The sequence below is a fragment of the Giraffa tippelskirchi genome, chromosome 4 (assembly GCF_054371585.1).
Source record: "Giraffa tippelskirchi isolate mGirTip1 chromosome 4, T2T-mGirTip1v1.2.pri, whole genome shotgun sequence".
NCBI lineage: Eukaryota > Metazoa > Chordata > Mammalia > Artiodactyla > Giraffidae > Giraffa > Giraffa tippelskirchi.
This window is the reverse complement of record NC_137278.1, coordinates 150,872,641-150,887,643: the sequence shown is the minus strand read 5'-3', so window position 1 is coordinate 150,887,643 and position 15,003 is coordinate 150,872,641. Positions and strand designations below refer to the sequence as shown.

The following is a 15,003-nucleotide window of genomic DNA, read 5'->3' as shown; positions in this document are numbered from 1 at the left end:
CTGTCACTGGTCATCTGATGAGAAGCTAATTTAGGTATTTGAAAATAGGGTGAATATAGTTTCAGTAATGGTTATAGTGCTTGGTTTCACACTTTTGAAATCAATTAAAAACCAGTCCTGCTTGCCCCAGCAAATTTTACTTGTGTATGAGAAACAGTGGGAGACAGTATTGTTGCTATCAACTTTTGTTAGTAAAGAAGCTATTTTTAAAGTTTCTTTTAAAATTTTGATTATAATTACTAAAATCAATCTTCCAAACCTTTAATAATTACTTTCCTTACTCCCTGAAAGATACAATAAAACACATACAATTAGCATACTGTATTTATAAGTTTTTTGCAAAACAACCATTTTCATGTTTACATTTTACCATGTTGCATGTAAAATTTTATCTTGATTGATACTTGTAATTGTTATATGAGTTTTTGTTCAATTGGCACATATTGTGTTGAACAGCTATTGCATTTTTTTTAAGTTCTATTAAGGATTTTTTGTTTAATGTGTATGTCAGTAGTTGTCTGTAGTAGATATTTTATAGAACAATAGAAATAATACCTTACACAAGTGAAATATTTCTCTTCTACAACTGTAGCATTAGTTATTCTCAGTAATTCTTTGAAGTAGACATGTGCTTTGATATAAAGTGAAATATAAAAAATAGAGGGACTTCCCTGGTGACCCATTGGTTAAGACTTCGCCTTCCAATGTGGGGGATGCAGGTTCGATCCCTGGTTGGGGAGCTAAGATCCCACATCCCTTGCAGCCAAAAAACCAAAACATGAAACAGAAGCAACATTGTAATTCATTCAAAATGGTCCACATTAAAAAATATATATATTAAAAAAAAGATAGCTTTTCTGCTATTCTTAAAGCTCTTGATATTTTCTTTTACCAATTTCTCTTCTTTTTTAGGTACCTAGTTGATAGTCGCTGGTTCAAACAGTGGAAAAAGTATGTTGGCTTTGACAGTTGGGACAAATACCAGATGGGAGATCAAAACGTTTATCCTGGACCCATTGATAATTCTGGGCTTCTTAGAGGTATTATATTTCCTTAAATCAAGTTTGTAAATGTGTTCATTTTAATATGTTATGGTCAATATATACAATGTGGAAAATGTTAATGTAAATAAATTGATAAATCAGAAATTTCTTATATAGTCATCACTTGGTGTCATGTGGGGTTTGGTTCTATGACCCCTCTCAGATATTAAAATCTATGGATGCTCAAGCCCATTATATAAAATGGCATAATATTTGCATATAATCTATGTATGTCTTCCTGTATACTTTAAGTCTTTTGTTGGTTACTTTTAATACCTAACAAAATATAAATGCTATGTAAATAGTTGCTGGTACACAGCAAATTCAAGTTTTGGTTTTTGGAACTTTCAATGTTTTTCCTCCCTATGGATGCAGAGGGCCGACTGTATTATAGATTTGACCTAATGAATTCAGATTCTTTTGTCATAATTAGTTTTCTGTATCATGACAAATTTTGTCATTTATGATATAAAAAGGATTTATTAGGTTTTAATGCTAGAATGTAAATTAGAAAGCACTATCTTACTGTTTGGAGGAAATCCTCTATCATGTATTATTTTGCTAATGGACACATGACTTCTTTAATTGGGGAGCAGTGGTATATGTTTACATTCTTGGATTTTTTGATAATTTTTCCACAACCCTTACTATTAATACTTGCCAACTCTTCTAAAACTCTGGTAACATTTAAAGAGAATAAAACCTAAGTACCAGAACTTTCATTACTGGCCTAGATGGAGTAACAAGGACTAGACTTATCTTTCCATTTAAATGAACCAAAACCCTGACAAAATATATGAAACAGTGGTTCTCAAAACATTGGACATCAGGCAGCGAAAAACAGTGAGCCCTGAGAAGTATGAAACAAATGAAATGAGCCCTATGTTTTCTCAGCTTACTGTCCTGAGAGAGTTTCCAAGACACAGCACAGAAGGGGAGACCCATGCAAAGCCTGGCAACCTCCCTTAGTTGAGAAAAGAGTTTTGAGTCCAGGGAGACCAAGGCAGCCAGAGTTTCCAGGGCAGAGGACCAGAGAGGAATGAGCAGCACGTAAGGAGAGAGAGAGACCTAGAAATCTACAGAAGCTCTCTTGTAAGTCTTCAGCCAACTGTTGACTAGTGCATGTATGTGACAGGCTACCCAAGGTCAAGGAAAGAACTATCCAAAAGAATTAGAGCAATCATTTAGGTTCATGTGACCAAATCAGGTTCATTTGCCAGATGTGCTACAAGCCAGATGCTGAGATGGCAAAGTTTGCAGCAGGGAAAGGATTTATTTGTGAGGCAGCCAAGTGAGGAGTTGGGAGAACAACTCTCAAATCTACCTACCTGATAGCAAGGGGCTCAGGGTATTTGTGGAAGTAAAGAAGCAGGGTAGTCTGAGGTATGGAGAACATGGGGAAGGGTAATTGATGATAAGAAAAAAGTGAGTCATTTTTGTGCAGATACAGCTAAGCTACTTGGTCTCCATGAGACACATGTTCAGAAAATGGAGGCATTAGCATGTTCTGAGGGTGGAATTGTGGGCCCTCTCACGTCAAAAGGTCACCAAGTGGACACTTCATACAAGCCCAATTAGACAGTTAGTGGTCTTAATCAATCTTAGCTCTATCTAGAACTGAACGCAGCCGATTGCAAGTTCCTGAAAAACATCTTGGGAAAATATCTTATTTTTAGACTTTATGAAACTTGGAGGACATGCGAGTTTTTGTAAAAACAATTAAAGTGAGCTTGATCAGTGAAGGCAGGTTACAGTTCACTGTTTATTAAGAAATTATAATTTAATGGATCTAACTGATGAGGACCCTCGGTTTCACTCATAAAGGATCAAGAATAATGTGTTCACAGTAGCCAGAGTGGAAAACATTATGTATCATGGAGTAGACTGCAGAGATTGGGTTTGCCTCTATAGAAGGGCAAAATGAATCCTCTTGTCCTTCTAAATCGAAAGCAACTATTTCCAAGTAACTTAACTGCATCTCAGAACAGAACACAAGAGTATTTGTGTGTGTGCATGTGCACACATGCTCAGTTGTGTCTGACTTTTTGCAACCCCATCTGCTGTAGCCTGTCAGGCTCCTCAGTCCCTGTAATTTTTGTCCCTCAGACAAAAATACTGGAGTGGATGGCCATTTCCTCCTCTAAGGTATCTTCCCCACCCAGGGATTGAACCCACGTCTCTTGCGTCTTCTGCACTGGCAGGTAGATTCTTTACCACATGCCACCTGGGAAGCAGAAATACAAAAATATCCAGCATCCATCCAACAAGATAAAATTTTTAATATCTTGGATCCAAACAAATAGAACCAGAATGCAAAGAAGCAGAAAATATAATGCATAATAAGGAGGAATAGCAATGTTTAAAAAAAAATTTTAAGTGGAGAAGAACACAAAGCAAATGAAACAAATACAAAGCGAATAGCAAATGAAATGGTAGATTTAAACCCAGCTCTATGAACAATCGTGTTCAATGTAAATTTGAGGTAGAGACTGTAAAGTAAAGTCAAGTTGCTCAGTCATGTCTGACTCTTTGCAACCCCATGGACTATAGCCTGCCAGGCTCCTCCGTCCATGGGATTTTCCAGGCAAGAGTACTGGAGTGGGTTGCCATTTCCTTCTCCAGGGGATCTTCCCAACCCAGAGATTGAACCCGGGTCTCCAGCATTGCAGACAGATGCTTTACCGCCTGAGCCACCAGGGAAGCAGAGAGACTGTAAGATTGGATTAAAAAATAAAGACCCAACTGTATACTGTCTACCAGAAACCCACCTAAAATACAAAGTACAAATAGAGATTGAAAGATTCTAAGACTAACCTCCAGTCATCCTCACTCTTATATAACCATCTCCCCTTTGACTGTGAGTGGAACCTGAGAATAGGATATCTTTCCTGTGATTATTTATGTTATATGACAAAAGGGAGATTTTCCCAGTGAGCTTTATCTGATCATATGTGCCCTTTGAAAGCAGAGCTTTCTCTGGCTGGTTAGCTATAGAAGTTAGGATTTAAAGCATGAGAAGAACTCATTGCTGATTTGAAAATGGAGGGGACTATGTGAAAAGGAAGACAGGTGTCGTCTAGGGACAAAGAATTGTTGTGCCTATAGCCAGCAAGAAAACAGGCACCTCATACCTGTAGCCATGAGGAACTAGGTTCTGCCAACAACCTGAATGGACTTGGAAGTAGATTCTTTCCCAGAGCCTTCAGATAGGAGAGAAGCCTGTCTGACATCTTGATTTCTTCTTTGTAAGACCCTAAGTAGAAAGCCCAGTTGAACTCACCTGAAGTTCTGAACCACAGAACTGTGAGAATATAAATATGTATTGTTTTAAGCTACTATGGTTATTTATTAGCAGTAGAAAACTAAGACACATACTAACTTCAGTCCATGGGGTCGCAAAGAGTCGGACACAACTGAGTGATTGAACTGAGCTGAACACATACAACGCTATAATCAAAAGAATGCTGGAGTGGCCATTTTAATATCAGACATTAAGATTTAGAACAGAGAACATTATCAGGGATAAAAGTTCACTTCATAATCGTAAATGGGCCAGGACAGTTCATTAAGAAAACATAATAATCCTAAATATATACCCATCTAATGGCGTCACTTGAAAATATGTGAAGCAAAACCTGACAGAACCACAAGGAGAAACAGAAAAATATCCACAATTATATAATAGATATTTCAGTATTATTCTCTCCATAAATAATAGAAAATGTGTAGACAAAAAAATAGTAAGGAAATAGATCAATCTGCTTGTTCTAACTGACATTTATAGACTACAGTACGTCCCCTACATACTAACTGCGAACTTGCAAAGATGTGTACATGCATTCACGTATCCAGTCATGTAAGTTGGTTCACGTGTCTGGAATACGTTGTTACGTGCATGCATCCTCTACAAGTGGTTGTGCTTTTGTGTACTTTACTGTAAAGTACCGTATAAAGTACAGTGGTGCAGTATCTTTATTTCAAGCCCAGGGTGTTTGGAAGTAAGCATAAAAGCAGCGGTGATGTAGCTGGTACTGCTAAGAAGCACCATGCAATAACAATGAAAACAAAAGTGAAAATAATTGAGAGTGGAGCAAGGCAAAAAGATGGTAAAGATCACTTATTCTTATAACATGAATCATTCAGTCTTGGAACATGTGAAGTATGCCATGCCAATGATATTGACAATAATACCAAAGAAGCGTGGAAAAGTGATGGAGATGGAGAAACTTCTCAGTATGTGAATGCAGGATCAGTGTCAGCTGAGTCGCTCTCAGTTTAATGCTGATGCAAGAGAAAGTTAAAAGCCTTATGAAGACTTGAAGAAGAAACACGGTGAAGAATCAGAAGGCACATCTTTTAATGCCAACCATGACTGCTTTTATCGATTCAAGGCTAGAGCCAAGCTTTACAGTGTAAAGGTAAGTGCTGAGGCAGCGAGTGCAGGTATGGCACCTGCCTGGAAATTTCCTGAAATGCTTTAAGAAATTATTGATGAAGGAACATATTTACCATAGCAGGTTTTTAATGTGGATGCGAGGACTGTACTAGAAGAGGAATTCAAACCAAAGTTATGTCAGTAAGGAAGAAAAGTTGATGCCAGGCTATAAAGTACTAAAGGATAGGCTAACTCTCTTTGTTTGGTGGCAGTGCTTCTGGCAGTATGAACCCAGAGCATCTTTTAGTTTCTCATCCAGAGAACCCAAGAGCCCTTAAAAACAGCCAGGGGCTCCCTTCCTTTTGTGTGGAAGAGAAACCCCAAAGCCTGGGTTACACAGGCCATTTTTCAGGATTGGTTTTTCCACCATTTTATCCCAGAGTTGAGAAATACTGCTTGAAGAAAGACATCCCATTCAACATTCTTTTGCTGCTCAACAATACTCATGGATGACTTTCATCACAACGTCAAAGTAGTATATCTGCCACCAAATACTATGTCAGTTATCTAGCCTGTGGACCAGGGGATTATAGTGACTTTCAAGAAATATTATTCACATTGTACTTTTTGTCAGGCAATAAAGGCAAGTGACAAATCAGGAACAACCTTGCAACAGTTTTGGAAGGGCTGTACCATGTACAAACCCATAAAAATACATTGACTTTGCTTGGTGTGATGTTTAGTTGTCATCATGAATGGGATCTGGAAGAACCTTTACCCACAATTTGTTCATCATTTTCATGGATTTGAGAAGGTGGACAAAGAGTCAAAAGAGGTCTTCAGACACTTAGTGACCCTCAGGAAAAAACTGGAACTAGATCTGCAAGAGAACGACCTCACTGACCTCCTTGCTGTGCAAAATGAGGAGCTTACTAATAAAGACCTGATGGAACTGGAAGCCCAGAGAAAGGATGAAGAGAGATAAGAGGAAGAGGAAATAACTGAAGAACCAAAGAGATTCATGACACATGAAATGGCAAAGGGTTTTCTTTATTTGAGGATGCACTGTTAGTTTTTGAGGCATGGGAGCCAAGTGTAGAATGGTGCATGAAGGTTGCCACTGCTGTTCAAAATGCAGTCCAGTGCTACTCTGTCATCTGTGACAAGAAAAAAGAGAACTACTTACCCAGATATCACTGGATCGTTTTTTCAACAGGGTAGATAGAATTGAATCAAGCAAGGACCCAGAACCTGTGTCATCAGCATCAGGCATGAGTGACATTGCACCTTGCCCTCTGCCTCCTCTTGCCGACAGTCTTTCAGCTCTTATCATCTCCCACCTCCTCTCCTGCCTCCATCAGTAACTCTTCTTGCCTGTTCACTCCATAACAGCCCCTGTATGCCAGCTGTTGTACTCTCTGTACTACTGTACTTTTCAAGGTACTGTACTATAAGATTAAAAATGTTTTCCTTATTTTTTGTGTGTGTTTTTTTAATATTATTTGTGTGGAAAGTGTTGTAAATCTATTATAGTATAGTACTGTATAGCCAATTGTGTAGTTAGATACCTAGGCTAACCTTGTTGGACTTATGAACACACTCTTGAAACAGAACTTGTTCATGTGTAGAGGACTTAACTGTATTCCCACTGAACAACAGCAGAATTTTCATTCTTTTCAGTGTTCACATGAAGCATTTAGATAGACTGTATTATGCATAAAACCTGGTTCAGTAAAGTTAGCAGGAGTTAAATCATATAAAATATGTTTTCTTACTACAGTGGAATGATAACTGAGAGGTGAAATATCTTCAAGTGTTTGAAAACTAACATACTTCTGCATAACTCATGGGTCGAAGAGAACTCAAAGAAATTAACAAGTATTTTTAACTAAATGAAAGTGAAAACAAAACATATCAGAATTTGTGGAAGGCAGGTAAATAGTATGTGGAGGGTAATTTATAGCTCTTTTAACTTGTATAAGGAAAAGGAAAGGTTATAACTGGGAGGTGAAACATCTTCAAGTGTTTGAAAACTAATATACTTCTGCGTAACTCATGGGTCAAAGAGAACTCAAAGAAATTAACAGATATTTTTAACTAAATGAAAGTGAAAACAAAACATATCAGAATTTGTGGAAGGCAGGTAAATAGTATGTGGAGGGTAATTTATAGCTCTTTTAACTTGTATAAGGAAAAGGAAAGGTTATAACTGAGAAGTGAAACATCTTCAAGTGTTTGAAAACTAACATACTTCTGTGTAACTCATGGGTCAAAGAGAACTCAAAGAAATTAACAAGTATTTTTAACTAAAATGAAAGTGAAAACAAAACATATCAAAATTTGTGGAAGGCAAATAAATAGTATGTGGAGGGTAATTTGTAGCTCTTTTAACTGCATGAGGAAAAGGAAAGGTCTCAAATCAGTGTGACCTTGGTTTCTGACTCAGGAAACTAAAAATAAGAACAAATTATACTAAATCAAGCAGAAGAAAGGAAAAACTAAGTTCAGAACAGAAATCAAATAAAGGGAAAACAGAAAAATAGAGAAAAATCAATGAAACCAAAAACTGGTTGTTTATGAAGATAATAAAATTTATGAAGACCTAGTTTGATCACAAGAGAAAGGTAAAAGACACAACTACCAATATCAGGAACAAGAGAGGTAACATCTGTACAGAAATCTGCTGCTGCAGCTGCTAAGTCGCTTCAGTCCTGTCCGACTCTGTGCGACCCTGTAGACGGCAGCCCACCAGGCTCCACCGTCCCTGGGATTCTCCAGGCAAGAACACTGGAGTGGGTTGACATTTCCTTCTCCAATGCATGAAAGTGAAAAATGAAAGTAAAGTCGCTCAGTCGTATCTGACTCTTAGCGACCCCATGGACTGCAGCCTGCCAGGCTCCTATGTCCATGGGATTTTCCAGGCAAGAGTACTGGAGTGGGGTGCCAGTGCCTTCTCTGGTACAGAAATCTACAAATAGCAAAAGGACAATAAAGAAATATTTCTTGAAAGATGAAAACTAATAAAGCTCATTCCAAAGGAATGAATTCTCTGAAGAGCCCTATATCAATTAAGGAAGTTGAGTTTGTAGTTTAAAATTTCCTCACAAAGAAAACATCAGACCTTGATGGTGCCACTAGTGAATTCTACCTGTGCTGTTTAAGAGAATTATGCCAATTCAACAAAAGCTCTTTTCAAAAATTAGGAGAGACTGCTTCATGCAATGAAACCAGCATTACTTTGATACCAAAGTCTAAGAGAGACATTTCAAGAAAAAAAAGTCATCAACCAGTATACCCCTGATGAACATAGATGCATCTATTATTAACAGAATTTTAGTAAATCAAGTCCAAAAATAAAGAGGATAGGTATACAGAAAAAACATTACCAGAGTACTATATAAAAGAGTAAAATACAAAGAAACGTCCTCAACCTCATAATGGGCATCTATGAAAATGGGCATCTATGAAAACGGGCATCTACAGATGACATACTCAACAGTAAAAGACTGAGTGCTTTCCTTGTAAAATCAAGGAAAAGCAAGGATGTCTACTCTCAACTCTTTAAGCCAAGGTTGTGCTAGAGGTTCTAGACAGTGTAACAAAGCAAGAAGAAAAGGTAAAAGACAGACAGATTGTATAGGAGGAAGTAATAAGTCTTCCTTTATTCATAAATACCTGTCTCTATGTAAAAAATTTAATAAAATCTACAAAAAGAAACCTTCTAGAATTAATAAATGAAATTAGCCTATAGGATACAAGACCGTTACTCAAAAACCAGTTGTGCTTCTTGTACACTAAAAATGAACTAACATGAATTTAAATTTTAAAAATATATTTTATAATGCCACCAAAATATAATGTAGATAAATCTGTAATACATATAAACTAAAAACTACAGGATATTGCTGAGATAAATTAAAGCATAAGTAAAGAGAGAAATTATGTTATTGGATCAGAAAACTCAGTATTGTTTAATCCTCCACTCAGTCTACAGATTCAACACAATTTCAAATCACATTCCTAGTAGGCTTTTTAAAAAATGAGATAGAGTTGCAGTTCAGTTCAGTTCAGTCGCTCAGTCATGTCCAACTCTTTGCCACACCATAAAATTCATCCTTTGAAATTCTGTAATTCACTGGCTTTCTTTTTTTATATTCATAGTTTTATAACCATCACCATTGTCTAATTCCACAAAATTTTCATCACCCCAGAAAGAAACTTCATATCTGTTAGCAGTCACTCTTCATCCCCTCTCAAGACCCCAGCCCTAAGCCATCATTAATATATTTTCTGTCTCTGTGGATTCTCCTTTTGTGAACATTTCATCTAAATGGAATCAAACAATATGTGGCCATAATATTGGACTTCTTTTGCTTGGCACAAAGTTTTCAAGTGTCACTTATGTGGCATGAATCAGTATTCTTATTTTAGTGGATGGATAATTTTCCATTGTATAGAGATATGCCACAATTTATCTGTTCATCAACTGATGGACATTTGGGTTGTTTTCACTTTCTGGCTATGAATGAATAATTCGTTCATGAACTATTCATGTACGAATTTTTGTGTAGATGTGTTCTTGGTCATATAGTAACTCTGTATTTAACTGTTTGAGGAATTGCTTAACTTTTCCAAAATAGTTGGCACCATTTTACATTCCCACCAGCAGCAAGTAGGGTACCAGTTCCTCCACAGCTTGCCAACACTTATTATTGTCTATTCTTTTATATTATAGCCATCCTAATGGGTATGAAATGGTTGTTGTTCAGTTGCTAAGTCAAGTCTGACTCTTTGCGACCCCGTGGTGCCAGTCTTCCCTGTCTTTCACTGTCTCCTGGAGTTTGCTCAGACTCACATCCTTTGAGTCAGTGATGCTATCCAAACCTCTAATCCTCTGTAGCCCCCTTTTCCTCCTGCTTTCATTCTTTCCCAGGGTCAGGGACTTTTCCAATGAATTGATATCTATTGTTACTTTGATTTTTTTTATTTGTTATTTTGATATCTGTTTGTTATTTTGATTTCCCTAATGATTAATGATGTTAAGTATCTTATCTGTGCTGCTTATATCTGTTTTGGAAAAATATTCAGATCCTGTGCTCATTTTTTAATTGGGTTATTTGTCTGTTTACTGTTAGGTTTTAAGAGTTATTTATGTATTCTGGATACTAGCCCCTTATCAAACAAGGTTTCCAAAAATTGTCTCCCATTCTGTGTATGTCTTTTACTTTCTTGATGGTGCCTCTAAAACGCAGATTAATTCTAGTTTATCTATTTTTTTCCTTTGGTTGCTTGTGATTTTGTTGCAGAAAGCATCACCTAATCCAGGATCAGAAAAGACATGTTTTCTTCAAAGAGTTTTTGAGTTTTGGTTGTTAAATTTCTGTCTCTGATCAATTTTAAGTTAATATTTGTATATAGTGTGAGATAAAAATCAGTTGAACATATTAAAGAATCCAGTAGTAGATCCACACATATATGGCCAATTCATTTTACATAAAGATGTAAGAGAAATTCAGTTAAGTCTTTTAAATAGATGAATGCTGCTTGAGTGTTAAGTATCTATTTGCCAGAAACAAATGAACTTTGACCTGTACCCAGCACCATATACAAAATTATCTCAAAACAGACCATAGACTTAAATGTAAAAACCAAAACTATGAAACTCATAGGAAGAAAATAGGAGAAGATTTTTGTGACACCGTGTTAAGCAAAGATTTCTTAAGTGTGAATTAAAAAGCATGATTGATAAAGGGAAAAATTGATGATTTGTAATTCACCATTGACAAAAGCTTCTTCAAATAACACTGTTAAGAGAATGAAAAGATAAACCACAATGTGGGAGAAAGTATTTGCAAATTACTTAGCTGATAAAATATATGCAGAATAAAGAATTCCATAAAGCCCAGTGGGAAAAGTAGACAAAAGGCTTAAACAAATGCTTCACCAGAGAAGGTAGTGTTTTAAGAAAGCACATGTGAAAATACTCAGCATCACTAGAAAAAATGAAGATTAAAACCACAATGAGGCCCCACTGTGCATGATTTGAATCATTTAAAATGATTATCAAATTCAAATTTAAAAGATAAACCCATACCAAGTATTGATGAGGCTGTAGAGCAAGTAGAACTTCCATACACTATTTTGGGTAATGAAATAGTCTTGCAGTTTCTCAAAAAGCTAAATATACATTTACCATAGGAACCAACCATTCCACTCCGCGGTATTTACCCAAGAGAAATGAAGAGAAAACTTATACATAAGTGTTCATATCAGTGTTACTTGTTGTAGAGAAAATTGGAAACAGTCCAAAATGCCCATCAGTAGCTGAATGAATAAACAAATTACAGAATGTTCATATAAAGTAATGAAATACTACTCAGCAATTAAAAGGAATGAATTCTTGATACATAAAAATATGGGTGGATTTCAAGATAATGATGCAGCAGTAATGACGCCAAATAAAGCTGTACATACCAATTTTATATAATCTAGAAAGTGCCAGTTAGTCTATAGTTGGAAAACACAGATAAGCAGTTTTCAGGGCACAGGACAGTGAACCTGAATGGACAGGAAGGAGAGATTACACCAAAAAAAAGGGCTACAGGGAAACCTTTGCAGCTAGGGGGTGAGGGGAGATGCTGATGGATATGTTTATCATTTTGGTAATGATGATTTCACACTTGCATTGATATGTCACAACAACAAATTGTACACTTTAAATCTCAGCAGTTTTGATATCAATTTTATATCAATAAACACAGAAGTAACAAAAATGAGAGGTTCTGTGTTTAGGGTTGTTCTTCCTCCCTTAAAAATGATTCAAAAATTGATCATTTTATTTTATCCACTATTGGGCTTCCCAGGTGGCTCAGTGGTATATATCAATTTTTTATAGTCTGGGAACCTATGTATTTTATTTATTTTTTTATTATTATAATTTTGTGATTAGTTTATTTTCTATTTTTTAACTTTACAATATTGTATTTGTTTTGCCATTCATTGACATGAATCCACCATGGGTGTACATGCTTTCCCCTTCCAGAACCCCCGTTTCACCTCCCTCTCCATCCCATCCCTCTGGGTCATCCCGGTGCACCAGCCCCAAGCACCCCGTGTCATGCATTGAACCTGGACTGGCGATTCGTTTCACATATGATAATTTACATGCTTCCAGGACATTCTCCCATATCATCCCGCCCTCGCCCTCGCCCTCTCTCATAGAGTCCATAATACTGTTCTATTTATCTGTGTCTCTTTTGATGTCTCACATACAGGGTTATCTTTACCGATTGCCTAAATACCATATATATGCATTAGTATACTGTATTGGTGTTTTTCTTTCTGGCTTACTTCACTCTGTATAATAGGCTCCAGTTTCATCCACCTCATTAGAACTGATTCGAAAGTATTCTTTTTAATGGCTGAGTAATATTCCATTGTGTATATGTACCACAGCTTCCTTATCCATTCATCTGCTGATGGGCATCTAGAGAGATGGATTTGATCCCTGGGTCGAGAAGATCCCTGGAGAAGGAAATGGCATCCCACTCCAGTATTCTTGCCTGGGAAATCTCATGGACAGAGAAGCCTGGCGGGCTGCTTTCCACGGGGTTGCAAAAGAGTTGGATACAACTTAGTGACTAAACAACAACCAGATATAAATTACTGTTTGATTCTGTTACATAATAAAATCATTTACCCAGACTCTTGAATTATTGTGGAGAATAACATAGAAGTCTTAATTTTTAAACTTTTTTCTTTCCCTAAATTTATTTTGGTTTTTTTTCTTTTTTTTCTTTTTTATTTATTTATTTATTTTTTTATAAATTTATTTATTTTAGTTGGGGGCTAATTACTTTACAATATTGTAATAGTTTTTGCCATACATTGACATGAATCAGCCATGGGTTTACATGTGTTCCCCTTCCTGGACCCCCCACCCACCTCCCTCCCCATCCCATCCCTCTGGGCCATCCCATTGCCCCGGCCCCGAGCCCTTGTCTCATGCATCGAACATGGAATGGTGTTCTGTTTCACATATGATAATATACATGTTTCAATGCTATTCTCCCAGAACGTCCCACCCTCACCTTCTCCCTCAGAGTCCATAAAATTGTTCTATGCATCTGTGTCTCTTATTCTGTCTCGCATATAGGGTTATCGTTACCATCTTTCAAATTCCATATATATGCATTAGTATACTGTATTGTTGTTTTTCTTTCTGGCTTCACTCTGTATAATGGGCTCCAGTTTCATCCATCTCAGTAGAACCGATTCAAATGCATTTTTTTTTTAATGGCTGAGTAATATTCCATTGTGTATATGTACCACAGCTTCCTTATCCATTCGTCTGCTGATGGACATCTAGGTTGCTTCCATGTCCTGGCTATTGTAATCAGTGCTGCGATGAACATTGGGGTACACGCGTCTCTTTCAATTCTGGTTTCCTCGGTGTATATGCCCAGCAGTGGGATTGCTGGGTCATATGGCAGTTCTATTCCCAGTTTTTTAAGGAATCTCCACACCTAAATTTATTTTGAAGCAGCCTATTATAGTGGAAAGAAAATGGATATTAGTGTAAATAGATACATGTTTGAGTCTAGCCTACAATTTTCTGTATGTGAGCTTGGGCAGACTAATCAATACCTGAATCTATTTACTAAGTAAAATGGAGCTATCTACTTCATAATATTGTTTTGAAAATCAACTGAGATAAAAGTATTTTCCATAATGGTACCTTTCATAGTATCTGCAGTTTTCTGTGTGAATGTTTTGGGCAATTTACTTGATGTCTTTGAATGTATTTTTTAATCTAAAATAGATATTTATCTTATAGGATTGTTTTGAGAATTGACTGAGATAACATGATCATCTGCTATAACATGACTTAGTACATGATGCATGAGAGAGTTTCACTTTCAGAGGGTTCTGAAAATTTGTTCCAGATAGTCAGTTTTCATCAAGAATTTAATAAAGTTACAACTAAGAATTTTTTAAACTGAGCTTTAAAATTAATACTTACTTTGTACCAGCTGTTGAAGTTCATATAAAATTCTAGAGTTTTCTCATTTCTGTTCTATATGAAACATAGTCTTTCTCAAAGGTTTGTATGATTTTGTAACCATAGATTGATCCTACATAGAGTAAATAATCTTTTTTAAAGCATTTTTCTTGCCTCTTGATTTACATCATTGTATCTAGTTAAAAGTAGTAGTTTATCATTGAAATGCTGCCTGGAACAATTTTGCTTCCAATATTTGTTAATTCAGGGCTGACTCAGAATGAGAAAATCTTCTTTATATTTTTGAGTCACTTACAAATAACTCAGTAAACTATTTGTTTCTGTTTTTTACACTTTGGAAATTCAAGTAAAGGACCAGATAATAATCAGTGAGTCTCGGATTAGGACTGTGATATAGGTACAGCTCACAGTATTGCTTCTAGATCTCTGGCCTGCCCTGTTCAACTGGAATTTTGAAAGTGGATCATAGAATTAGAACCCTAACTGAACCACTACCTCTACTCTGGATCTGTGGAGGAATCTAGATTGTGGACTCTCTGGAGTAATGATACCCTTTTGTGATT

General features: G+C 36.4%; 1 protein-coding gene across 19 annotated transcripts in view; it reads left to right on the top strand.

Moving 5' to 3' along the window:
* Positions 1-15,003, top strand: part of USP15 (ubiquitin specific peptidase 15) — a 129,441-nt gene that overhangs the window by 21,238 nt on the left and 93,200 nt on the right. For all 19 annotated transcript variants that reach the window (XR_014081914.1, XR_014081916.1, XR_014081912.1 and 16 more), the window contains exon 2: positions 913-1,040. Coding sequence is in view for 9 of the 19 variants with exons in the window: in XM_081588936.1 (XP_081445062.1) it covers positions 913-1,040 (128 nt within the window). In the remaining 10 variants the exon portion in view is untranslated. The remainder of the gene's footprint in view (positions 1-912; positions 1,041-15,003) is intronic.